At 35.9% G+C, this 27,520-nt stretch overlaps 1 protein-coding gene across 26 annotated transcripts in view; it reads right to left on the bottom strand.

The window, feature by feature from the left end:
• The window catches only part of flncb (filamin C, gamma b (actin binding protein 280)), a 65,559-nt gene that overhangs the window by 21,643 nt on the left and 16,396 nt on the right, over positions 1-27,520 (bottom strand). For 10 of the 26 annotated variants that reach the window (XR_015482742.1, XR_015482741.1, XR_015482743.1 and 7 more), the window contains 22 exons: positions 17,999-18,247; positions 12,244-12,341; positions 10,606-10,756; positions 10,381-10,499; positions 9,285-9,362; positions 8,993-9,155; positions 8,713-8,913; positions 7,477-7,599; positions 5,838-5,975; positions 5,609-5,735; positions 5,362-5,498; positions 4,914-5,107; positions 4,712-4,825; positions 4,488-4,631; positions 4,079-4,202; positions 3,827-3,987; positions 3,652-3,742; positions 3,395-3,564; positions 2,696-2,813; positions 2,357-2,619; positions 339-936; positions 87-260 (listed from right to left, as the gene is read on the bottom strand). Coding sequence is in view for 12 of the 26 variants with exons in the window: in XM_087248029.1 (XP_087104155.1) it covers positions 87-260; positions 339-936; positions 2,357-2,619; positions 2,696-2,813; positions 3,395-3,564; positions 3,652-3,742; positions 3,827-3,987; positions 4,079-4,202; positions 4,488-4,631; positions 4,712-4,825; positions 4,914-5,107; positions 5,362-5,498; positions 5,609-5,735; positions 5,838-5,975; positions 7,477-7,599; positions 8,713-8,913; positions 8,993-9,155; positions 9,285-9,362; positions 10,381-10,499; positions 10,606-10,756; positions 12,244-12,341; positions 17,999-18,247 (3,735 nt within the window). In the remaining 14 variants the exon portion in view is untranslated. The remainder of the gene's footprint in view (positions 1-86; positions 261-338; positions 937-2,356; positions 2,620-2,695; positions 2,814-3,394; positions 3,565-3,651; positions 3,743-3,826; positions 3,988-4,078; positions 4,203-4,487; positions 4,632-4,711; positions 4,826-4,913; positions 5,108-5,361; positions 5,499-5,608; positions 5,736-5,837; positions 5,976-7,476; positions 7,600-8,712; positions 8,914-8,992; positions 9,156-9,284; positions 9,363-10,380; positions 10,500-10,605; positions 10,757-12,243; positions 12,342-17,998; positions 18,248-27,520) is intronic. The other 16 variants (XR_015482746.1, XR_015482749.1, XR_015482748.1 and 13 more) reach the window with 3 other exon arrangements.

Raw genomic sequence — 27,520 nt, 5'->3', positions numbered from 1 at the left:
ATTTAATTTAATTTAATTTAATTTAATTTAATTTAATTTAATTTAATTTAATTTAATTTAATTGATTTATTCACTGGAAATCTTACCGTCCTCATAGGCAGTATACTCCACTCTGTAAGTGCCGTCTGCTTTGTCAGTGACATACGCATCAGTGTTGGCACCTGAAGGGTTAACAATACGAACTTTGATGTGGTTTCCACCCATTTTGTTGTGAACCCGAGTGTCAACAATGAAGTGTGTAGTAACTTCTCGGAGCACCCCTGTAAAAACATACCATTTTATAGCACATTGCTAAACACAGTGATGCTAAATACACACATAAACAAATCTAATATTACCTCTGGGCTCCACTCCTGGTCCGTAGACCTTGATCCCACTGGTGTCAAGAGCGGGATCTACCTGAACCCTTGCAGGGAACTTTGGCACTGCATGTCCTCCATATTTAATTGTGATAGTGTACATTCCGTGGAAAGGAGGGATGTAGGTGATCGAATATGTCCCGTCGCTGTTGTTCTGGACATGAACCTCCGCCTGCGCTCCTGAATCTGAAATAATCTCGATGGTCAACTCTGCCTCGCCGGCTTTAGAGCAATCGACTGTGAATGATCCCGCTTCATTAACCTTTCCTCTCTCCAGACCTGGTCCACTAGCTGTGACCTTGCTTGGGTCAAAGACGGACTGCACCATAGCTTTAAATGGGGAACCTGGGATATGAGCATCAGCAAACAGGATGTTGATGGAATACTCTCCAGGTTCGGTTGGCAGATAAGACACAGAGCAAGATCCATCTCCATTGTCCTGGCACTCGATTTTGGCTTCGCATGGGCCTTCCACAGTCAGACCGAGACCACCTGTGCCAGCACCTTTGGTGTCGATGGCAAATGGAGCCGGCTTACCCACAATGCCTCCCTTCAAACCAGGCCCATAAGCCCGTACCTGGAAGTGAAAAGAAGAAAAAACTGTTACCAAAAAATCTTTAGGGAGATACTTTTGTCATTACTTACTCATCATTATAGTTCCATTATAAATTCTGAGGCCTTCACAACATAAAGAGGAAATGTGAGAGCTCTCTGACCCTCCAGAGAGAGAGGGGGTTGTAAAATGTTCAAATGGGCTTTGAAAATTTTGTGACCCTTGTTGTCTATAAAAAGTCAAAGAATTATCGGACATCATCGAAAACATGTTTAACATTTAACATCTCTAATATTTTTGTTCGAAAGATTAATCTCAGAAGAAGAAGTTCTCAGGGGTTTAGAATGGCATTAGAGTAATTAATGACATCGTTTTTGGGTGCATTATCCTTTTAAATATTCAGAAATGTAAAATCTTCAATGTGAAAAAGAACCTGTACAAATAATACTTTAATATAATAAAATTATACACTTGGTACATGGGGTAAGTGAAATGATGGCTGAGCTCTGGAATATTAAACATTAATGCACACCCTTAATGTAATGGCCACTCTGGGTGGGCATAAAATTGTCAATAATTAAACAGTCCAGCATGCTTCACCAGCCCACCATTTTTCAAAATTGAACAGCCTTCATCATTTGCATCCATTTATGTTCAGATATCTGAATCTGTGTCTTTAACATACAAAGTATCTAATGAGCATCGATGCAACTTCAACCTGGTGACAGGGAATTGAGCAGTCATTCCACATGTAGATGAAGTACCTTGTTTGGCACTCTACACTTGAGCTGACCTCTTTGTGACAGATTAATTAAATGCCAACTGTCCTGTAATAATTTCCTACACTGGCTAAATGGCCCTTTGTGTTTATTTTAGGCGTCTTCACTGACACCACTGGTATACAAACTGGAGCATCTGGCTCACGGAAAGAAAAACACTGTAACAATTCAGCCTTTCACACAAAAGGCATACATACAAAAAAAACTGCATGTAAAATAAAATAAAACGAAACGAAATTGAATTGGCTCTGAAACCCAGTTTCCTGGAATAAACTACAACAAACAGGATTAAGAAATATTGCTTTACCAAATCTGGTTTGAGTTTTAATGTTCTGGTTAGTGGTTCATAAACTCTCTCAAGTTGTTTCTGATTTGTGATGTTAAGAATGCACTATACAGTCCAATTCCACAGCTAACTGTTTAAATCTATCCCATGTTTCCAATCATACATAGAGTTTAACTGTCCCATTTTTATCCTGAAGTATAAAAAAATAATCAATGAATGATCAATGCCAAACCAAAATCAAGAACTGAGTCTCCCTTCACTAATAGAACATTAAAAACTCCAGATGAGAACACACATTTTCCAATAAAAAGGATTTGCAGTAATCACAAAAATTACAGCAAGATCATACCGATTAAACAAATGAATCACATTCTCCTACCTTTGAGGGATCTGGAGGCATCACCCCCTCCACTGTGAAAGGGCTTCCTGGCACAGGGTTTCCATCATAGCTGATGTCCACTTTGTAGGGCCCCTCCTCTGGAGGAATGTACTTAACAGTGTGCACCTCATTGGACGCGCCAGATTCCACCTTGCACGGGATTGGCCGACGAGAGGGTGAGGTAATCTTGACGTCCACCTTTCCTTGACCTCCCGCACCACGTGTATTAACAGTAAACTCCTCATCCTTCCCGACATCCACTTCTAAACACAAACCATTCACATATAATCACACATCTAGAAATATTCTGCACATAAATACTCTGAAGATTTGACTTACTATTGTTGAGTCCATGGACTTTGACCTTGTTGAGGTCTAAAGGAGGAGCAACGGAGATGGTAAATGGGCTTTTGGGAATGGGGTCACCACCATGGCACACAGATATAGTCATGTTCCCCTGAACCACACAGAAAAACAAAATATGGAATTTATAATATTGCAAGATCATATGACTTCTTAAGGCCAATTTATACTTCTGCATTGAGTGCACTCAGTAGGGTAGCATTTGCATATCCTTCACCGTTCCCTGACGCAGACCCTGACGTGCACCTCTCAAATAATGCATAAATACATATCACAATGGTGCAGAACTTAAGATCTGTGAATAGTCGGCTCAGTAGCAGTGATGAGTGTAGTCTGAGCTGAGAGCCATGGGAGCAAAGAACTTTTTTGTGGGTTTACTTTATGATTAACACTGTTAAACGTTTGACACTTTTTCTTTTCTGTGTAAGTGTGAGTTTAAGCAACTTCTACATTAGCATTGCATGCATTTCTAGCGTAAACCCAAAACATTAGCAAATAAACTTGACACAGTGGTACATAGAAACACCAAAGAACATTGAACTATAATTGCTCTAATTGGTGTCAGCTATGTGCAAGGTATGTGCCATAATGTACAGTGATTACTTAATGCAGAAGAATTAATCAGGCTTTAGTGTCCATTTATATGAACTATAACCTGGTGCCAGAATGTCTCACCTGCTGTAATGCAGTGTAGCGCACAGTGAAAGAATAGTCATGGTTATCGATGATCTCAAAGTCACTGACAGCATCTCCTCTACCAGATGCAGTGAAGTGAACCTCAGGTGTGGCCTTGCCTGCTCCTTTAGTGTAGATTGTAAAGTGGGTTGGCTTGCCCACTTCCACACCTGTGATATAGACATATAAATTATGATGAGATTAGATATCCTCACCTATTATTTTGCAAACTTTCAGTCATTGTCTATAAAACAGACCTGTCTTGTTGAGGCCAGGACCCTCTGCTTTGACCTTATTAGCATCATGAGATGGATCAACTTTGATACGGAAGGGGCTGATGGGAATTTCCTGTTGGTAAATTGAAAAAGTAGATTTTAGATTTCAGATTTTAGATTGCTTATGAGTCATATCACATTATTGACTGAGCCTTACTTGATCTGCAAATAGCACCATGATTGTGTAGCGTCCAGCACCAGGGGGTGTATACTTCACTGTGAATGTGTCATTGTCATTTTTAATGATGTCAAAATCAATATCTGCTTCCGCAGGTCCCACCACACCAGGAGCGCACTTAATCCCAATGCTTACATCTCCTATGGAATCGGAAAAGACAAATAAGTAATGATCACTAAATAAATGTAAAATGCAGATTAGAATAATGATATCAATGATGTTGGTTCTGACCCTGTCCAGCCTCACTGCAGTCCACTGTGAAGTATGTGGGTTCGTTGGCCTTTAAGCCAGTCTTTTCTACTCCTGGTCCATGAACCTTCACATTCTCAGGGTGACTGCCTTCTCCAATGGTCACCTGAGATATGTCAATTATATATTTATAAATATATTGTAAAAGTAGTAACTGAAATCTTATGGAGGACAGTGATTCTAGTAAAGCTTATGATCCAATATGGAACCTATGATCTAACATGGTCACGCAAAGGCAAAGTGTGAAATCTAACACTGGAAAAATGTGGTCATGAACTTTCATTGAAAGGCTAAGCTTGCTGCAGATCCAATTTATGAACGTTCTTGACCAACAGCATCATAAAAATGTCATCAGCCGGGTGAAATTTGCCTGTTGACAGTGAGCTCTCACCCTGAAAGGACTGTTGGGAACGTTGACCTCTCCCCATGTGATGATGATAGTGTGTTTGATGGGCTTGATGGGTATATAGACGCAGAAATATGTGCTGTCGCCGTTATCTGTGATCTGGATGTTGATGGGAAACCCTTCTGAGTCCTTGGATAAAAGAAGGACAAAAAGGTTTTTGCACCAGTGAAGTGAAGCATGAGGCATCTGGGACTTGTATGAAAATGTACCTGAGCATAAATTTGTAGCTGTCCTCTTCCAGCTCCACGGGCATCAATTGTAAACTCTGCAGGTTTATTTACGATGCACCCGGTTGGCTCCAGCCCGGGGCCGTAACACTTAACCTGCATAAAAACATGACTTTCAGTACCACAGTTATTTATTATCCCTATTGAATGTACAATCATTATTGCCAAGCACCACAAAACAGACCTTCTCAGGGAAAACGTCACTGGCTGCAGGGAGGATGTGGGCCATAAAGGGGCTGTCTTTAATATCTTCATCATCGCAGATGACATGGACTGCATAGTCCCCTGGCTCAGTGGGCCAGTACAAAACATCACAAGAGCCATCACCCTTGTCATCACACTCTATCTTAGCCTGCGAGGGCCCTTCGATGGAAAAGCCTGTGCATGAAAGGAAGTTTGGACCAATTATTCAGGCATTTTTATTACAATAATAGAGTAGGTCTCAATTTGGGCACTTTCCTGTAGAGTTTAGCTCCAACCGTGATCAAACACATCTGCCTATAACTTTTTAGTAATCTTAATTAGCTTATTCAGGTGTGTCTGATTATGGTTGCAGCTAAACACTGCAGAAAAGAGGACCCTTGCCATAAACACTAGTTTTACATATTCAACATGTTAAACAACATTCTTACCCAGAGTTCCAACCTCTGTGCCAATGGCTTCAACCACAAAATCAGCTGATTTGCCCACCATGCCCGTCTCCAAGCCTGGACCCCATGCCCTCACCTTCTGAGGTCCTGCATCTTCACTTATGATCACCTCAAATGGACTATGCACAAATATTTTTTTAATCAGAAAATAGTTAGGCTTAATGCTCGGAAATAACATTTCCAAATTGTTTCTTATGTTAAACTGTTGGAGTTTTCTAATGGCCCTTACCTGCGGGGAATGGCATGGCCACCCCAAGTAACGGTGATGATGTATTTTCCACAGAAAATAGGATAGTAATCACATTCATACACACCGTCTCCCAAATCTTCCACCTTCACAGGCTCATCGCCACCTGCTAAAAAGACAGGGTTTAATTCAGACTAACTAACTAAACTAACTTTGTTTAAACTGATAAGTTCCACAAATATTGCTAAAGTCAAAACAGTTGCATACATACTTGGCCCCTTGACATGAACACGTAGTTCTCCACTGCCTGCTCCCTTCGTGTAAACCTTAAAATCAGCCACCTCCTTCACACGTACACCCTTGGGCTGCAGGCCACGACCAATTGCCCGACAAGCATTGGGGTTACTTGCTAGAAAGAACAAATTGTGGTTATTCCTGATCACAAAAGAAAAGCACAAGAAGGCGAAAAAGACTCATGAAATGTACATACATGAACGTAGACATGTTTGTCAAAGTTAGTTTAGATGCATGGTCCAGCATATGAGCCCAGCAAAAGAATGAGCAATGAAGAACAACCAAAGACAGAAAGTTTCGTTGACAATGCAATTAGCAATCTCATGAAAATCCCATTAGGAATGTATGATACCACTATAGTAAAACTACAGGCAAGCTGAGCAGTGTTTTCACGAGCTTAAAACGAATACAATGTTTGCAATTAGATACAAGAGCCAGCTGTGAAACATATAACCAAACTTTAACAATATTCTACTCAAATAAAACAGCTTTTTTATGTGAAATGTGTGGCTTACTGTTGGGTTTTGGTGTTTAATGCTAAGTTCACTAATGGGCTCTTTTATAGCAATAAAATGTCTATTAAAGCAGTCTGGCGTAATCCTGAAGGCTTTCTCAGACCGGATCAAACTATTCTCCAATATGTTTCTCGATAAAAAGTCATTGAAAAAGATAATAAAAAGAGCTGGAAAGAAAGTCTACACAACTGAGTTAGGTGGGAAAATATTGTTAGAAAATGAATAATTAATGAGTTAAGTTGCTTCATTGTATATTTTGGTAAAAGAAGGTTGTGTTAATGCAGGTAATCAAAGCATTCCCATTCTCTGTGTTAGTAATTATAGAGCAGCATGGCCAAATCGAGCAACTGCACAGATGACAATGACAATGATCAAAGTCACCATGACAATGGAATGAAGATGACTAGATTACACACCTAGACAGTCACTCAAGTCATGAGCTCTCATGCCAAATCAGGTTATGAGATCCTAAATTTACAGCAATTTTGCTTAAAATTGTAGATGTAAAATAGATCCGGAGTCAGTTCAGATTACAGTTAATAGTTTAAAAAAGGCTGTATAATGAAATGAAATGAAAAAAATATATATATTTTAAATCATTTTAACTGATTTTTTCAGCCCACATTTAAACAACATTGGTTATTTGGGTTAAAAAAAGTATCCTTAATAATATTCAAATTATTAATTAAGATTAGGATTTGGTTAAATCTGTTAAATTCATAATTAACAAATGAGAAAATATGTTTTAGAATCCAATCAGAAATGCACTGAGCAACTGTTAAGTGATCGTCCAGTCCCAGCATTAAAAGCTTTTTTTCTGCATCAGTTAAGACAAGACCAGCAGCAGCATACTTGTCTAAACTTCCTCTTATTCACACTCTCACATTTTCTCACACATCCTTCCATCATCAATTCCTGTCTATATCTAAGCTTCCTGTTGGTTTTAGCTGCCCCAGAGAGCAAAGCACCAGCGCATGCCAACGAGCCAGAAGTGGCGTGCCCGAGAGGACACATCCAGGGAGATTGAAGGGAAGGAGACAATAGGGAAGGGACCAAGCTCGAGCAGGCATCTGCCATGCCCCCCGGGTGGCCCATACTAACTTGGTCGCCTGGGTTTGGGTGGTGTTGGGGGAGGCACTTTCTTGGCCTTTTCTGAGGGCGGCGTGCGTAAAGACTGGGGGATTATGTGAACCGGGGAGCCGATCTGCCGGCCATGTGGAGGAGCTAGAACACACACACAGGCGAAAGGAAAGAGGAAACACAATAAAGCGTTTCGTCATCATGGCGAGGGTGCTGGACCCCTGGAGCAGTGAGCAAACCCAGCTCAAACCAAACAACCTGGTCTTAGACAATGCCTTGGAGATCAGGTGTCCATAAGCAGCGTGCTGTCAATCAAACAACTCTGAAGTCATTAAGGTAGGGTCACATTAGCTAAATTTTGCAGACAAAAATATCTATAGTTTATTGTCTGCATGTTTATTGATGTATAAAGCACAGCAGTTAACCCACCAGGCATTTTTGTCTGTAATACACATCTAACAGACTATGCATAGACATAAACCAGGCTAAATATGTCAGCGAAATTCTAATGAATGTCTTAGAATAGCACAAAACTAGACTAGCCATCAAATACACAGATTAAACACACTTCAAAGGTGTAGTCATTCATTGCTGTGTATTTGATGACTAGTCTAGTTTTGGGCTATTCTTAGACGTCCATTAGTTTTTCACTGACAGCCCAAATTTAGCCTTGTTTTGGCTAAGCTGTCTTTGTTTAGACATCTATTAGATTCTTCTTTCAGACTCAGAAAAATGCTGGCTGAGTAAGTACTGTAGCTTTCTGTTGGTCAGCATGGTGAAGTTCTGTAAACAATATGATTATGAGAGAAGTCTGCATGTGTAACGTTTCACTCTTTTACCAATGAGTAAATTTTGCCTGTTTGATTAATTAAATTTAATCATAAGTGTGACCGTACCTTTAGTTTGGAAAATCTAGCTCCATTTGTGCATAATGCCCCCATTGAAAAAGCCAGCTTGATAAAACTTATTAGATCCGGAATTTAGCCCTTGAGTTTTCACCAGTCGTCTAAACCAGCAAGTAAAGCAGTTTTACCACACTAGTCTGAGCTGGCCTTTTCAGAGAGGGCAGTAAACATTTTAAAAAGCACATGACATGCTTTTAATGCAGCAAAAAACATCAAGTCAACAAAGAACTTGTTGTATTCTTGGTGCATTAACAGCTTAGGTACCAAAGAACAACGTGACTGCAAAATGACTCCAGAAAATCAATACATTTCTTAAAGGAATTAAGTCCAGAAGTGAGGACATGGGTCTCACCCTCTGAGATGTGCACAGTGAAAGGACTTCTGGGTATTTGCTGGCCGGCGAATGTCACATATATAGTGTGAGGGCCCTCCAGAATGGGGCCATAGGTGCAACGGAAAACACTGTCACCCTTGTTTTCCAGAATGATCTCCACTGTGTCTCTACGGCCCTGAGAGTCCACAATGATCACACCAACATCACCTGCTCCTGCACCTGAGGAGTCACAAATACACAGATGATCTTAAACTGCTCTCGGGTCTAAGAACAAACAGAATTATTTGCCTGACATTACCTGCAGTGTAGATGTCAAAATAGGTGGGTTTATTGGCCACGTTGCCCACCGGTTCCAAACCTGGCCCTCTGGCCTGCACCTTGTTTGGGTCTCCCAGTGCTTTAGACACATTTACTAAGAAAGGGCTTCTGTCAATGTCCTGTCCAGCAAACAAAACTTTCACCTGCAAGACAATAAAACAGAAATAAAACTACTGATATGAAGACTTAAGAAGACTGTAAATAATTATACACCTGGAAATTTATGATTAGCAAAATTTTTAACACTGGTTATTACTTAATTTTACTGGTACCTTATGCAAACCCTCCACTTTCGGAACATACACCACAGAGTAACTCCTGTTCCTGTCATTGTTGGGAATTACTCTAGCCTGTGAAAAATAATTTTCATCAGTTAGATTTGATTAATTTCATCAGTTAGATGTCAAAACATATATTTTTTAATCGTATGTACACTCGGTACACGGTAATATATTTTGATTAAATCATCACATCATAAAGAGACACATTCCCATTTAATCCGCCCTTTTCGACAAGTTTTGACCATTTTTCAGTTATATTCATGTGATTTGTTTGTAACATTTTTTGATCCACAATGCAAAATAGTTTAAAAAAAAAAAAAATACAAGTGCCGTTCATTAAAAAGAAATATGAAATGTGTTTGTATTAAATCCTAGTATTTCATTTAACGTAAGGAGCCATTTCCACTACAACATTTTTATCCCAAAACTGGAAACTTTTGTGTGTTTTGCCTGTTTGTTTACACAGCAAGAGCATTTTTGTGACTGGAAGCACATAAATTGAGACATTTTTGAGGATTCAGCCACTGTCGTGTACATGTAAACACCCGAAAATGAAAGTCTTTGAAAACATTGGAATCAGAGTACATGCATACTATATGTTTAGAGAGGTTTAAATTAAATTGCAAATGCAATCAACCATAAACAACAATGGTGGAGAATGTGTGTTGTTGCGCAAGTGTTTTCAAATGCTTCATCAGCAATGGGATTTATTTTACATTACAAACAGTAGAAACGTACCCTACACACACAGCAAAGTATACAAAGACATAAGGGCTGATCCACAAACTGCAAATCGTCACTTACTTAAAGATACTGTTTACTAAGAAGGTGACATCACCAACTACTGGCCTGACATACACAATTCAGCATTTTTACCTATTTACATGGACATGTAAATGCCAATGATTTTGTTTAAAATGGTCTTGCTTAAAAGTGAAACTTTTAAAATGCAATGGTAAAACTTCTGTGTAAACATAGCCTTAAATTTAGCCAATGCAACCAGAAACCCAGTCGATGTGTAAATACCCCTGGCTGAAAGACGTTTGACTTTGACAATGAAAGAAGTTGAGCTGAGTTAGTAGATGACCTCTTCTGTGTGTCCCTCTGGATCTTCAATGTAGACCAACACCTCTCCAAGCCCGGCCTCCACGGTCTCCACCACAAACTCGGCTGGCTTCAACACAACGTTCCCTCTGGGCTCAATACCTATAGGAAGATGAAAGATGCAGAAGTTTGTGTTACAGTAAAAGTCGTGATTCATAACCACTGTCTGCCAATCAAAAGTTTTAACATCATCTTTTTTTGGTCTGACCTGGTCCGTAGGCCTTGGCTCTCTTGGGGTGCAGAGTTTTGGGTCGCAGTGGTGCACCAGGCTTGAGTTTGGCTTTGGGGAACTGCGACAGGTAGGTCATCACCGAATGCTCGTCCACATTAGGATCCACAATCTCCTCTGGAGCAATGACCTGGATGAAACAGAGCAGAGTGCAAACTTAGAGATCAGTCATAGTGCCAATTCCTCTGTCAAGCTCTTGGGGAAACTAGTACAACATTTTGGATGTTTTCCTCATCAAACACTTCAATACAAGTCATTTTATTTACTATTAGTGAAACATTGACCTATAATAGCTTTATCAGATGGCAAAACACCATAAATGTCCATTGCCGCAGCCCTCAGGAGCTAAAACAGATGAAGAAGCACATCTCACTGTCTTTATTTGACATTTCCTTTGAGTACTTCTACTGCCAGAATCGATCGTCAGATATAAACATAGTGATGGTCTACGGCACAAACTGATGAAGTACACTTAAGGAGAGCTGTGGAAAATATTTTCTGTCTCTACGCTCCCTTCAGTCCCGTCTTTCATGTCCTACTGGTTAAGTGTCCTGCTATATTTAACGCTAGGCTGGAAGGTTAAGAGCTAACTGGAAATAGCTCTAAACGGTATTTAACACAGCAGAAAGGCAGAGGTGGAAATTGAACAAGAGACCAACAGGGACGGGGCGATATATATGCACCTTGTTATTAAAATCCAACTTAAAGCTTTACCTGTACCATTGCAGAGATCTCTGTGACATATTGCTTTCTCTTGAGAGACTCTATCAATCTTAAGTACTCGGACACAGACGTTTAAGTGTATTCTTTTAATTATGCTGAAAATGATTTCTGCATAGTAGGTTCAATAAGGTTTTCAAATCTTTAAGATGACCATCTACTGTACTAACAGTTGGCAAAGGATTTTGAATGAAATATCTTAGCTAAAACTAGATGTTATTTGATCAGAAACACGATTAAAACTGTAATATTCAGGAGTACTATCATTTAAAATACTGATAAGTAGCTTAATACATTTTAAAATTCATTCTTAATCTTTCAAGTCTTACTACTGTTATTGCAAAGCTGAAATCCCAGCACATTTTTAAAAATATATTTCGATGCTAATTAGCTTCTCAAAAATATTATTATTCATTATTAGTGTTGAAAACAGTTGTGCTGCTTAACATCTTTGTTGAAACCATATATTTCTCTCGACAAATAAAACTTTTATTGTAAAAAAAAAGTAATATATTGCAACATTAAAAATGAATCAATTAAATGCAAACTTGCTGAATAAACGTATATTGCAGACATCAATATTGTAATATTGCTCACTGAGAGATGTGATCAGATTTCAAACTATCTGGAAAAGTGGCTCTGACTTTTATTTAATAATTTTTTTTATTACTTTTTACACTAAAGACTAGTGTTAAATATGCAAACAAATAAATATTTAAATATAAATTGTACAAGACCACAAATTCTTTTACATACTTGGAATCAAAATAATGAAGTCATAATACAATTTCAGTAGTTAATATTTACTTCTTAAAGTCATCGCTGGCCTACAAATAACCCAGTTTTGTCTTGATAAATAGAAGTTATATTAATAATTTGCCTTAATATTAGATGTACCTGAGGCACACCAAGCCAATCGTCGGCTTGCTGCATGGCTTCTCTTGCATTTTCCACAGGCTGACTCGGATCCCATGTTTCCCAGTCCGGACACAGGCCTTAAATGAACACAAAGACAATTATTAGCAATCATTCACCAGTTAGTTTCTAAATCTGAGTATCTTTAGGCCTACAACGTACTGTATTACTTTAAAATCTTTCTGCTGTAGAGATATCATTCCCACTGTTCCACTGCGGGGATCTAATAAACCATGGACTTTTGTTTATCTTGACCCTAAATGCTCTCAAATGAGCAGTTTCCCGTCACTTCACCCTTTTTTCCAGCCTTTAATAAGCGCCGTGAGGCTCAAGCACCGAATGCTTTCCTGAAGCAAACACACACCATAGTGTCTGGTGTAACACTGTTATTATATGCTGGATTACACTCAAAGACTAAGAGGTGTTTAGTTCAAATGGAACCAGAGAGCCTTGAAACCACAAGACTCCTCAGTGATTGCCAAAATGTTAATATCAGATCTAGGTTTGTTTTCCAAGATCCTCCAGCGCAGCGGTTCCATACTTGAATCAGACGGTGAGTATCTATAACAGGCCTCCTCCTGCTGAAAAACCTTTAATTTAACATTTTTAATGCATTTAAACGTGCCAAGAGGGGTATTTACTGTTCCCCAAAGATCCAAGATGGTGGAACAAGGAAAACAGAGCTACTGATAATAGCGGAAAACAAATTAAATAGAGGAAACTACAGGGGAGGTAAACAAAAATACGAATTTAGCCACAGATACAGTTTGTGTGCAGCAATGGCAGCGAGAGACCTTGCAAATACAGTTTATTTTTTAATCATTATATAATGTAACCTGAATTTAACCCCTATTTAAAATAAATTGGAAATATGTATACAGTGAGTCAACTGAAAACTTTTAACCCTTTAACTGCCTGTTCCAACACATGGTTGACCGTACTGACTATGCTGTTTTAAATAATGGTTTACACTGCACAGCATTGTTGGCTTACAAAAAAATCAAACAAACATAATCATGTTGCACTACTACACTCAATTTTGGTTTTATTGTTAAAAAAAAAAAAAAAGAAAGCATGTTAAATAAGAATCTGAAATATTTTATGTCATAGTTCAAAAAATAAAGATTTGGTATTCATAAATGTTTACTTGTGATTAGATTTTAAATAAAATGGTCTTACAATTTATATTTTCAGATTTTTCATAGTATTTGTATTAATTCTGAGTACTTTTACCATAAACCGACATATCAACCATTTGGTAAAAGATGATATTTATGAAATTTATGGGATGTGTTAAAAAATGCAGTGTGTTAACTAGCGACATTAGGAGTTTTGAGAAATGCAATCCAATTTTTTTTTCCTTATGGGGGTAGTAAAAGAGTTAAAATCTAAAAAAAAAAAATTTTTAAAGCATATATATATATATATATATATATATATATATATATATATATATATATATATATATATATATATATATATATATATAGTAGTTAACATTTGAAGTGGATTAAAAAAACACATTAAAGCAACTAATCATTTTAAAAACAAGAGGTTTACTCATTTATTTCAAGTTGTCTAATTGTTTTAAAAGCAACAAGTTTACATGCTTATTTTAAGTAAAGTCAGCTAATAATGTTTTACAGTGTAGCTTTAAACCAACTTTGAGGGAAAGTTTTGATCCCCTTCAAGTCTTGACTACTATATGTATGAACAATATCACACATTGTTGGGAGGTGTCTTAAAATGTGAGCCAAATCACCATTTTTTTTTTTTTTGTCATCACTTCAGACATTATGTGGCTATATATGTTATAGACAATAATATAGAGAATATTGTTCGCCTTGCAAGCAATGTAATAAACACATAAAACTAAAATACTTAAATAAAAAACTTATTTTGGCTGTTGCTAAGGCTTTTCCATACATACACATGGGGGAAAATACAGTATAACGAAGTGCATGTTGGCAGGAAATGCTTAAAGCGGCATGTGTTTTCAATTATTTATGTTTGCTATCTTAGCCAATGATGCTTTCAATTCAGTTAGCAGAGACCAGTGGCTAATTAGCAGCTATCAGACTCAACAAACTCCAATATACCTGAAATATGCCAAGATATCACATTTTACAAATCATACATAGCTTCTCTTCACGGTCAAAATGTCAGTATAGAAAAATAATATCTCGCAGACGTATGTGTAATTGTTTTATCCAAAGCCATTTCATTGCTCAACTTTAATATTTCAAGTATTCGCCCTTTCTGAACTTGAGCCTACAAGCTTTAAGTTATGAACTCTCTGTTAACCACTTCAACTGGTGAATCAGTCTAAATATCTCAATATTAAAGCTGTTTTTGACACTTAGTGAAATCCCAGTTCTATACTTAAAAAGATATTGAATTGTATATTGGGTGTGAAATTGGCCCTGGGTGCAGCTTGTAGCTGATATTGGACAGCTGCTTTCCGCCCACTGCCACATTTACACCTGTTGCCTTCACCAAGCTGACTAAAGGACAATGAAACTGCTGTTTTTGTTTGTCAAACATGTTAAATCATTTAAAACACACCTCTAAAATGTCCTGTCAAGAGATGGAAACATTTCAACAATGTGTTTAGATTAGATTTTTTTCAACATTTTTTTTAGATCCACCTCCATTCAATTAGCAGCAGTACATTGTTTTTGATAACCCATTTTACTCAAATAGATGTCAACATATGTCAAATCTGTCACAATTTTTCTTTTTTTTCTTTTTATTTGTTGGGAAAATTTTCCATCCTTCTGTTAAACACAAAATAAGATATTCTGAAGAAAGCTAAAAATCTGTATCCATTGACATCAATTTTATTTGTTATATCTAGCTCTTTTTGTTTGTCAAACATGTTAAAATATTTAAAACACACCTCAAAAATGTCCTGTCAAGAGATGGAAACATATCAACAATGTGTTTAGATTAGATTTTTTCTTCTTTTTTATTTTTATTTGTTGGGAAAATCTGTAATTTTTCCATCCTTCTGTTAAACACAAAATAAGATATTCTGAAGAAAGCTAAAATTGACATTTGTTTTATTTGTTTAACCTAGTAGGGAAGATTCCAGACATGTTTTGTGTGCAACAGAAGAAAGATTCCCAGTGTTGGGTTGTGGCTAGAAGGGCATCCGCAGCGTAAAACTTATGCTGGATAAGTTGGTGGTTTATTCCGCTATGGTGACCCCTGATTAATGAAGGGACTAAGCCGAAAAGAATATGAATGAATGAATGAATGAATGAATGAATGAATGAATGAATGAATGAATGAATGAATGAATGAAAAGAAGAAAGAAACTTGACGAATGAATGAATGAATGAATGAAAAGAAGAAAGAAACTTGACGAATGAATGAATGAATGAATGAATGAATGAATGAATGAATGAATGAAAAGAAGAAAGAAACTTGACGAATGAATGAATGAATGAATGAATGAATGAATGAATGAATGAAAAGAAGAAAGAAACTTGACGAATGAATGAATGAATGAATGAATGAATGAATGAATGAATGAATGAATGAATGAATGAATGAAAAGAAGAAAGAAACTTGACGAATGAATGAATGAATGAATGAATGAATGAATGAATGAATGAATGAATGAATGAATGAATGAATGAATGAATGAATGAAAAGAAGAAAGAAACTTGACGATGAGTCAAGAGTAAGTAAATTATCATTTTGGGTCAACTATCCCTTTACTTGTCCCTAAAATCAAAAAGAAGTTATAGGTTTATATAAATGTAACAAAATCCTATTACTAATGCTAACAGGTAACAATAATCAAAATCTAGAAATAAAAAAAGAGTCATGAGTTCTGCGAATCTATAACCCCAAAAGGCTGTTTTGATTACAATTAAAAAAATGACTTTTGCTGCTTGTTCAAAAACTACTTACAGTAAACAGTCTAACAACACAGTTCTTACTTTTGTTTAAGGGACAGCTGAATAGTTTTATGTTCAATCCACTTAAATTTGTAAAGTGATTAAGTTAACTTAATTGATTTGTGTAAGGACAATATGTAGGAATTGTGTGAAACCCAGCATTTCTTGCAATGTACAAAGCCGAAAAGGATGAACAAGCACACATACATAAACGTGTCCTCTCCATTACACCCTCTCTGAACTACATGGGTTCTGGATTTTCCACTAGTGTAAGTCCAAACCTATCCAGACCTATTTGATTTATGAATCACGTTTTGGAAAGGAGCGATCACTTGTTTTGAGGTCACCTACTGTATTGTTCTCTTCTTTCTCTTCTTCTCTTTCCACAGTGAGATCATGTGCTGTAAATATCAGACCGGCTTCTCATCTTCTAAGTCAAAGCAGATTCTGCTCGATTCCCTGAGTATTAGTGACCCTTAAACTGGGCTAAATGAAGTTAATGAAATCCGTTTTCTATTTAAGACCACATGTGATTAATGTACCGTGACAAATAGTTGAAGTTAGGGCTGGGCGATACAGCAGAAAAATTATCATGATATGATGTTCCATATCAGTCAGTATCAATGATTATTGGATTTATTTATTTTTTTATCCATTTAGGAATATTAGGATTTTTTTTATTTAACCATTTTTACTATTTATTTACCAACATTACTAAGAATATATAAAATAAAATAAAATAAAACATCTTGTCTCTTTATAATAAAACAAACATAAGTGTTAATGAGACTTTTAAACTTTTAAATAAATAAAACATTGCAAAGTTTGTGAAATGCTAAACTGTAAATGCTGAACAATCAAAGCAAACTTTGAATAGATCAGCATCTGTAAGGTGTGAATAATAATGATAGAGTAAACTTCAAACTCCGTCAATTAAGCAAATTATGATAATCAAATCTGAGCTTTCAAGCTTTAAAAAATTGTTAAGCTGGATGACTACATTACACCCTATGCTAAAAAATCTTTCAAATAGGGTGCTAGTGGCTGGGACGCACAAGAAAAGAAACCAAAAAGCCACTCTGATGACATCTTTACATGCCTTTTTATTTGCAATCTCCTCAATGTTGCTTGTCACAGCACTCATTTTTACGTGTTATTCTGACCAGAGGTGGCAATGACACAACTCAAGTCAAATTTGTTCACATGTTGCGTCTAAAAGCATGTGAAAGGTGTGCGATGCTCCCTCGATTTGCAATAACCCTAAGCGTATTGGCGTTCTTTTCAAGGCACATTTGAATAAAACTATAGCGATTCACACCGAAACTTTATACCATTTTTTTATTTTTTTTAATTATCATTGATAATAGTGTTCGGTCAATAAATACCGATACTGATTTTATCCCCCAGCCCTTGTTGAAGTCAAATTTATTAGCCATCCTGTAAAATTAGTTTTATTTTTTAAATATTTCCCAAATGAGGTTTAACAGAGCAAGACATTTTTCACAGCATTTCCTATAATATTTTTTTTTTCTGGAGAAAGTCTAACTTGTTTTATTTTGGCTAAAATAAAAGCATTTTTATATATTTTTTAAATGCTTTTAAGGTTAATATTATTAGCCACCTTAAGCATTATTTTTTTGATTGACTACAGAACAAACCATCATTATACAATGACTTGCCTAATGACACTTACTTGCCTAATTAACCTAGTAAAGCCTTTAAATGTCACTTTAAGCTGAATACTAATACCTTAAACAATATCTAGTACTTATTCTGACTTCAACTGTATATGTGGTCAAGTGGCCATAAACCACAGAAATTCTGCTTACCTGGTGCGCAGTTATCCACCAATGCACCGAGGGCTTTGCCATCTCTCCAGTCCCTGTGGAAGTTGTTGATGTGCAACTGGGGGACTTTATTCTGGATCCAGCCCAGGAGGCGCTGTTTGGGCGTCAGCTTTCTGGCGTCTTCATCGTCCTCGTCCTCCCACATGGGCATGGAAATGGAGTAGTGCAGGATAAGGGTCCATATCAGCCCCAGGATCAGTTTTAGGTTGCCGTCCACTATAGCTTTACTATCTGCAAGACAGATTTAAGAGCATTACTCAACACTTGAACGCTGAAGCACCTTTTTGTGGAGATACTGGGAGTCATAAACAGACAACTAGCTGAAATCCTGGGTTGTTTTTAAGATTATTTTAGCTCTGAGAGATTCGGTGCTGTGCACAGGAAGCTGTTAAACATTCTGAGGTTGTTTTTTTATTACTCATGTGGTACCGCTGTGGATATATATTAGTTTAGGGTGAACATCAGAAGCTCTGAAAAGTTCATGTCAACATTCACTAGGAGAGAAAAAACATTTTCAGGCCAAAAATGAGCGCAGGATGCAGCGCGAACATGAGAGGATGTCCCAACTGTCCCTTGCCAGAAATAATGACAACACCTGTGTTTATTTTACACATGTCCTTCACAGCGTTGCGCGTGTTGTTTTTGGGCCCTTTTTTTTGTTTACTCATGCTGTTTGTTCCGTTCGCCTGCTGTGTTGATAGCCTTCACAGGTTTAGAGATGCACAAATAAACAGCGAGGATAAACTCAGTCAACGCTTATGAGTTAGTAAAATACATACACACATGGACTACAAGCTGTACAGTACACTTTTGGTTTCCCAGGACTTATTACTACTGCATTAAGTACTAAGGTTCAAATCCCTTTGAGATGTTTATTTTATATATACACATATCAGTAACACTTTACTTGAAGGGGGACGTTCATAAGACTAACATGACATCTTTATAATCAAGGCTTCAATATAATCATAAAGGGGATGTTATGCATGTTTGTGGCAGCTCTCATTAAGAGTCATTTGCTCAGTTATGTCATTTTAAATGCAAAGGTGGCATTGTTTGAGGAGTCATTGTCATGAAAACTTTACATTACCAAGACAATATAACTTGTCATAAATCGTTCATAAACATATTTGGCATGAGGCCATTATAAATGTGCCATGGCTTTTTTTTTTATTACTTTTTTCGGTTCAATTAATCATGTTTTAATTTGCGCCACCTTTTCTGAGGTCAAAAAAAAATATTAATAATGCTGTAATAAAATGAATGACTCAATTATAGTGCCATTTTGATAGTCAAATGATAGTCATGTTTATGACAGATTTATAACGAGTTTTTTTATCTTTTTATCAAGTTTTTATTTCATCTGGGTAATAAAAAGTAGTCATAACAAATACATCTCAAACAATGTCACCTTTGCATTTAAAATGACAACTAAGCGAATGACACTTATTGGCAGTTGTCATAAGCATGCATAAAACATTCATTTTCATAATGTGTCATGTCATGATTATAAAGGTTTCATGACAGTCTTATGAAACCCACTCACGTAAACTGTTCCTAGTTTGTCAAAATAAAAGTTAAGATAGATGAGTCAACATTATTAAGACTCACAATTAAGACATTTCAGACAGTATTAAAGCTATTAAGACAATTGAGCAAGTTTCCAACAAACACTATAGCACATTTTTAGCTTATTTAACATAACATTTAGCTAGTGGTGTAACGGATCACAAAACAGATCACATTTTGAGTCAGATCACAAAAAATGGAGAAGTCAAATGTAATTTGCTTTACATTTATTACAAAAACTGTAATGCAGGAAAATTCTCTCTGCGATCATTACAAATGCTGCATTAATCTACAAGTTACAAATCTTTAAAAAACAAAAGTATTTTTAATCCACGGGTCAACCATGATCCGTTACACCCCTACATTTAGCACATTTCAGCACATTTATAATAAGATTTGATAAAATAAAAATGTTTAATCTTTTATTATTATTTAAACATTTTAACAAAACAAAAATCCCAAAGCTATTTTAGGCCTAGTTATTAATGGAAAGTGTCACAGGCACTTTCAATTTATTACATTTACTGTACTGCTCTGCTCTGCTTCAGTCAGACTACAGTGGTGAAAATGAATCAAGATGGACACTACTAAGTCACTGACCGAACGCCAAAGGCTGATGTCATTTAACCCTGGATCTGTGGAATGAGGTCAGTTTAAATAAAACACACACACACACACACACACACAGATGAAACTTAATCAGGAAGCTGGCTGAATCCGACTACACTTTGCTTCAGCTCCCAGTGGAGCGGTCGGCAGTAAATGCTGCAATGTGCACAGCGGTCAGGGGGAAATCCAGTCCCTCAGGTCAAATAATACCGCCAGGTCACTTTCTGCTTTTCTCTCTCATTTTAACTTGATGCAATCAAACAAATTCCAGATTGAATTCTTCACTGCTCTTTGATAAATTACTGAAGAGGTTTTCTCATGAGTTTAGTGTGTTACGCTCAAGAACAGGCTTTGTTTTTGGGTTTCTAGGCACTCTAGATGCTTGGAGAGGAATGCATCCAGACATTTATGTGCACTCAGCATCAGCGCCAAGCTCAACAGAAAGAGACAGGGAAAGAATTTGGCAATGTTTTCGATATGTGCTCTTGAGATAATAGATATAGAGATTGAGAATAAGAGTAAAGTCTAATACACACTCTAATACACTTCCTTGACCATGTACAGACATCGCTATCCAGTGAGCGGCAGTTCTATGGGTGCAAATGCCTTGTTGATGGCAGAGGTCAGAGGAGAATGGCCAGACTGTTTCAAGCAGACAGAAAGGCAACAGTAACTCAAATAACCACTCATTCCAACCATTGCATCTCTGTATGCACAACACGCCAACCTTGAGGAAGATGGGCTACAGCAGCAGAACACCGGGGGCCACTCCTGTCAAATAAGAACAGGAAACTGAGGCTACAATTTGCACAAACTCACAAAAATTGGACAACAGAAGATAGGGGAAAAAATGTCTGATCTGATAAGTCTCGATTTCTGCTGTGACATTCACATGGCAGGTCAAGAACACGAAATTGCATTGATACACTGCTCCAAATGATCTTAAAACGTTAATTTAATGCTGTTCTTTTCAACTTTTTTCTTGTCAAACTAAAAACACAGACAAACACTAAACAAGTACAGATGGCTAGTTACTCTAGAATTCATGGTTTCAATTCCTAATACAATGATTGCCTTTAATCATTTAAAACACCCCAAAGAAAATCCAGCAATGCACTCTAATCACAAACTGCTGAAGATAAAGAGTATTCGCCGACAGCACCAGCAAACAGCTGAACTCAAACACCACATCTCTGAGCGTTTTCTTTCCAGTGTCTGCACATGCACAACAAAAACCACATCATCAGCAGGAAAACACACATGAGACCTGGATCTGAGAAGAATAAGCGGGTAAAGAAGGGAGTCATGAACAGCTTATGGAGATTGGTGGAGCAGAAGTCTTTCTCATTTGTCAAATTGAGACATTCCATTGCATTTTTCTCTACATTTTGGGAATGAAAAATAACAATAAATGGTTGTGAGGAAGAAATTTAAAATCTTTACCAAATTATTTATAAATGTCTGAAATGTTTTTTTTAACTCTGGAGATTTAAAAAGAGATCATATAAAGAAAAGTAAAAGAGTAAAATTCAGCATTGTTTTTGCAAACTAATGATGAAAACTATGAAAATGAAATTATAAAGTTTAATTAAGTTAAATTATTAAATAAATCATCAATTTAAGAAAAATTGTAATTCAATAATACAGATATAAAAAATATTGTTTTTTAACAAGAGGGAATATTGTCTTGGCAAACAAATTAGATTCAAAATGGTTATTCTGAAAGTATAACTGAAACTGAAATAATATAAAGGTATATTACATTTTAATAAAACAAATTAAATGAATAAATTATTTCACATTACAAACTAAATGTAATATAAAACAATGTAAAAACTAAAGATAATTAAATAATAATAACAAATTAGATACAAAATGTTCAGGCAGAAATTATAACTTAAATTAAAATAAAAATAAAGTAATATTAAACAATTATGTATATTTTTTAAAAATCTAAATGACTTAAAATTACTAAATTTGGTTACATTTAAAATAAAAACAAAGCAAAAACTATAGATAATTCAATTATAATAATGAATAAATAATATAAACTAATTAGATGCTAAATAAAAATATATAAATACATTTATATTAAACATTAAATATTAAATGATAAATATTTTTAATTAATAAAATATAATTGTTACTTAAAATTACTAAAACTAAATTTGAAATAAAAGCAAATCAAAACTCAAGATAATTCAATAATAATAATAATAATAATAATAATAATAATAATAATAATAATAATAATAATAATAATAAACAATATAAATAACAATAAAATAACCATTCTCAGTTCATACATTCATAGTTTATCTGCACTAAAATCACTTTAAGCAAAACAAAATAATAATAATAAAGCATACAGATATATTATCAAATGTAGTATTTGACCTGCATTAAACTAAAACAGTGCAATGCAAGTATAAAAGATGAAGAAAAACATTTTAAAAAATCTGCAATAGCACATTATTTCTCTGGCAAATGGCTCTGTAAGTAATGAGACACTTTCCTAACGCTGATTAAAGCCAGTCTGGATCATTTACGTCCTCCCACCAACAAGACGAGATAAAATAACCAAACAGACGCTGGAAGCATTTTATAAGCCACTGTTGGCAAAAGCTATAGGAGAAAACACATGTACTGATGCGTTCATCTTGAATCCAGCTGCTGGAGATTCCTGCTTCTTCAGCTCACAGAAAACTGCATCACTACACTGGTGAATATTGTCATTGTTTGGATGTTGTTCAGAGGAGGGAATTGCGCTAGCTGATGTTGTCCATCCTATAATTACGAAGCACTGCCAAAACATCTACAAATTTGTGCTGGATACAGTTGGCATGCTGCAGTTCACATGTTGTTTGTGAGTGTAAACATATGGGGGATAAAGCCTGTGCTGGATGTTGATAGTTTACAAAGTTACTGTAATTAGATTCGTTTTCTGCAGAAAAAGTCAAGTAAGGGAATACATTTTGGGATTAGTTCAGTTACTTACAATGTACTTGCCTTAAAAAAAATCTAAATTTCTGTGAAATAAATTTATTTTATTAAGGTTTATCAAGGCATGCTTAAGAAACAATCTGTTGAAAAGTATGTAAATATATGAGATATGGTTACATGGTGTCATTGCTTTGAAATGTTTTGAGTTTTGATGCATGTAATGGTAATTATTATTTAAGTGCTACTTTTTTTTAATAAAGCTAAAATGCCATGTTTAGCTCAAATGTAAAGGATTGAAAGAGTTTACTTTCTGTTATATGAGTTTAGACTGATTTCAGAGATTTCAGATAGTGTTAAGGCAAGTAATTAAATTACTTATCGAGCAATGGAGTTACTTTTCAGATACTTTTAATCCAATATTAATAAACACTAGATGTTATTACCAACACAAGATGCAACAGACTATCTGTAAAATTGTTATTTTAAATTAAAACAAAAATATTCAATATAGTCCTCTGATTATCCAATCACGTGATCTGATGAAGCAAAGCCACAAGAGTTTTTTGTGATGCATCCTGGAATTTACTGGATAAGAATATTTCCATTAATGTGTTTGTGTACTGTGGTTAGTTAGGATAGGACAATATTTACTACTTTAACACTTAGCTGTCTAAAAATCTTTAATAAAAAAATCTAAATGCTAAAAAAATAACCTTTATTTTAGTTGAACAAAAAAATATCTTAGCAGTGCACATCAAAAATTAATCAAAAATTAAGATTTTTATATATGTATGATAGGAAATGTACAACATTTCTTTTTGATGCTGTACATTCAATTTACTTAATATAGGATTTTTGGCATAAAAGAAAAATCGATAATTTGGACTGAATAATTAACTACTGAGCAATTCCATGCACATGTCAAGCTTGTCATGAAAAAAAACACATTTTCACTAAAACTACGAAAACGTTTCTAGGTTGCTTGTGTCGGCTTGCATTTTACAGTACTGCAGAAATACTCAAAAGTCTCTCCATCAATGTTTTAAAAACATTTATTCAACAAAATCACAGAAATGCCAATTGCTTTTTCATCATAATTGCAAAATATGTTAAATAAAATAAATAACTTGTGTCCTATAGTGAGACAACTATTAGACTTTTGATACTATTTATTTTGGGTTGGGCATTTTAATTCTGTTATGATCACCAGCAATTTAGCAGCTGCAGATTGCTGGTAAAGACGAAGATCGCTATAGATCTAAAAATCCGTCATTATTTAGACAACATATCAGGTCATGCACCGCTCAGACACAGCTGTTCCGGTTTCCATTGATTACACACACAGACGGCAGGAGGATTGTTATTGACTGATTACAAGACTATTTTAACAGCACATACACGCCTTGTCTTGCCATGTTTGACCTTTGTTTTATTGTTTATACTTGTCTGCTGCCTGCCTTTTGACCAGCCGTCTGTTTATGACCACAACTCTGGATTACCTGTATGTACCTGTCTGACCCTGCCTGACCATTCTCATAATAAACCTGCATTTGGATCTGCACTCCATTGTCAGCATCCCCTCACATTATAAATTGACAGAATCTCTACGAAGCATGCTGAATAGTTTTTTTATTTTTTTTGTTGGTCACATCCATAACGCAGGTTTATTTCCCTTATTGAAAATATAAAAACAAAAATAGGCATTGACAATTTTCCGATACCACTAACTCTGTGGTAAGTTATGGAAAATTCAAATAGATATTTCGATTCACATACGTTCTCTGTGAATTTATGTCTCAAGCTTTTACTGCAAGTGTCACATCCACAATGCTGGAACTGCTCTCCTCAAATTAAGTTTTGTAGTCAAGGGTCACAAATTTCCAACAAGATGTCCACGATTGTGCGTTGCCCTTTGAGTGTCTGAACATCCGCTCGTGACGCCATGCTAAATTTCTCTAGCTTAGATGCATCAGGTGATTGTTGTCTGTTGCTTGGGAGACCAAACAAACATCAGCGTCTCCCTGGAGGAGACAGAAACTTTGCCGTGATCACAGGGACAGAAGAGACAGAGACAATGGCCTCTATGTGAAGAGACATTTCAGCCTCAGGAAATATTCAACCCTACGCCCACACACACACACACATATTTCACTTCAAGAGGGAATGCATTATACATGAGGCTTTGGGATCTTTTATTTCACAATCAATCAAAAAAGTTTGTAAAACTACGAACTGCAAAATTTTAGGGAGGAACTAAATAGTAATTTGTGGTCCAAACGCAGCTATTATTTTCCAGTTATTAAAAGTCTTTTAACACAATGCACTACAATGGTGTGTTATATATATAATACATATATTTATCAACCAAACTGTTTTTCAACAAACACACACACACACACCCACAAAGTGAAGGTCCAAAAGGCCTTGAAAGGAGAGATAATGGAGCAGCGCACATGACATGAATATCAGAGGGCAGATCTGAGGTTTAAACAACACACATGGAGAGATGACAGACATAAAGCAGGTCACACACACACACACACACACACACAGCTCCTTTTAAGTCATGCTTTATTCCTCTTGAATTATTTACTGCTCGTCACTGTTAATTTACTGTTTTTGGATTTGTCTGCTTTCCTGCTGCACACATCCTTGTGAAGGTGAATCTTAAAAAAAAAACATGTAGCAAACTATTGAAAAGTCTGTGTGAAATCCAAATTGTTTATTGTTTATTTTGCTATAACGCACATTGTTATTCTATAGATGAAGAATTAACCCATGCAAGTTAGTCTACTGAAAAAAAATGTTTGTTTTTGGTAATCTTGACTCAAAGTCTAACCATGTGCTTATGTTTTGAGGGACGCTCCATCTGTGTTGACGACAGCTTGTTATTATTAGTATTTTTAACCACACCCCCTTACCGTTAGTTTGCTATGAGGGAATGATATGCAAAAAGAAAGCCCCGCCCCCTACTCAATATACTGAAAAAAAAGCCTTAGCATCTTCCAGTTTATGTGGTCTTTAATAGTTTTTCTAAAAGCAAATCCATAATACAATTCTACTTTAGGGTCTAACGATGTGAATGTGCGCTAAGAAACTGATTGTAAAGTTTACAAATAAAATTTGACATGTGGTTTTATTAGCAATATACAATAGCAATATAGTCTGTTCACCATGCCGATTATTCAGCAAAATATATAAACATAGCTTATCTTACTAAACTCTTTTTATTTCTCCCAGTTTTTTTTTTCAAATATATGTAAAACAAATCTATTATACAAATGTTTTTTTTTTACTTAACTAAAAGAAAACAAAGACAAATGGCTATCTCCATTCACTCGTAACTAAAAAGATTACATAAAAAAGGCAAAATTATGCACGTTTTACTGCATTTAAAAAGAACCCACTTTATATTAAGTCTAATTAACTAATATGTACTAACAATGAAAGTTATAACGTTCAATTATACAACGTACTTATTGTGAAAATACATGATTTGACATTGCACTTATGATTTACTAAATACAATGCATGTAATTTTATCTGTAACTCAAGAGTTCACACTTAGATATTGCTTAATAATAACAGCAGATTTGCAAGCTTTTCCGGAAGAGAACCCTGAGGGCAGATCAGGTAGTTCTCACAAGCTCCCCCTGGTAAAGAAGGAAAGGGGGAGAGGGGATGAATCGGGGGATTCTCAAAAAAAAAAAGGAAGATAAGGGATTAAGCCTAGACGGGTTATTTATAGTGAGTTTGGAATCTGATTAGTTTACTAATCATTACAGATGAGAGACCAGCAACGATCAATCATGTCACATGCTTTTCTGGAAATTAGTTTGTAAAACTTCACTTCCTTTCTGTAATGACATTTATAATGACACTCTTGACCATCCCTTACACTTTAACCCATCCTTAAAACTACCCATACCACCAAACCTGTCCCTGTCAAGATCACCAGTGATCCTAAACACCAGAGATTTCTGGAAAACATTAACTCTTACATGAACTACAAATCCGCCATGTTATGGTATACAAAATCCAGAAATGCACTACACACACAACTGGTTCCTGATTTTGGCTGATTGCACTCTCACAGCTGAAGCTGCTCTAGGACTGATTAATGCAGCGCATAAGGAGCAAAAACACAAACACTGTTGCAGAGTCTTGTCTACTGTTTTAGTGACACTACAACGCGCTTTCCATTGTCTTGTTTTTTTCAATGTTTTTGATCCTCGCCTTGTTTAATTGTTTAATCCTGTTTGCTGCCTGCCTTGTGACCATCTGCCTGTTATTTTGACTACGACTCTGGATTGCCCTAATACATCTGTTCGCCCCTGTATTGACCACTGTTTGCCTGACCATTCTAAAAAACCTGCATTTGGA

This window comes from Danio rerio, chromosome 4 (assembly GCF_052040795.2).
Source record: "Danio rerio strain M-AB ecotype USA chromosome 4, GRCz13ab, whole genome shotgun sequence".
NCBI classification, from domain to species: Eukaryota; Metazoa; Chordata; class Actinopteri; order Cypriniformes; family Danionidae; genus Danio; species Danio rerio.
This window is presented reverse-complemented; position numbering and strand designations above follow the sequence as displayed.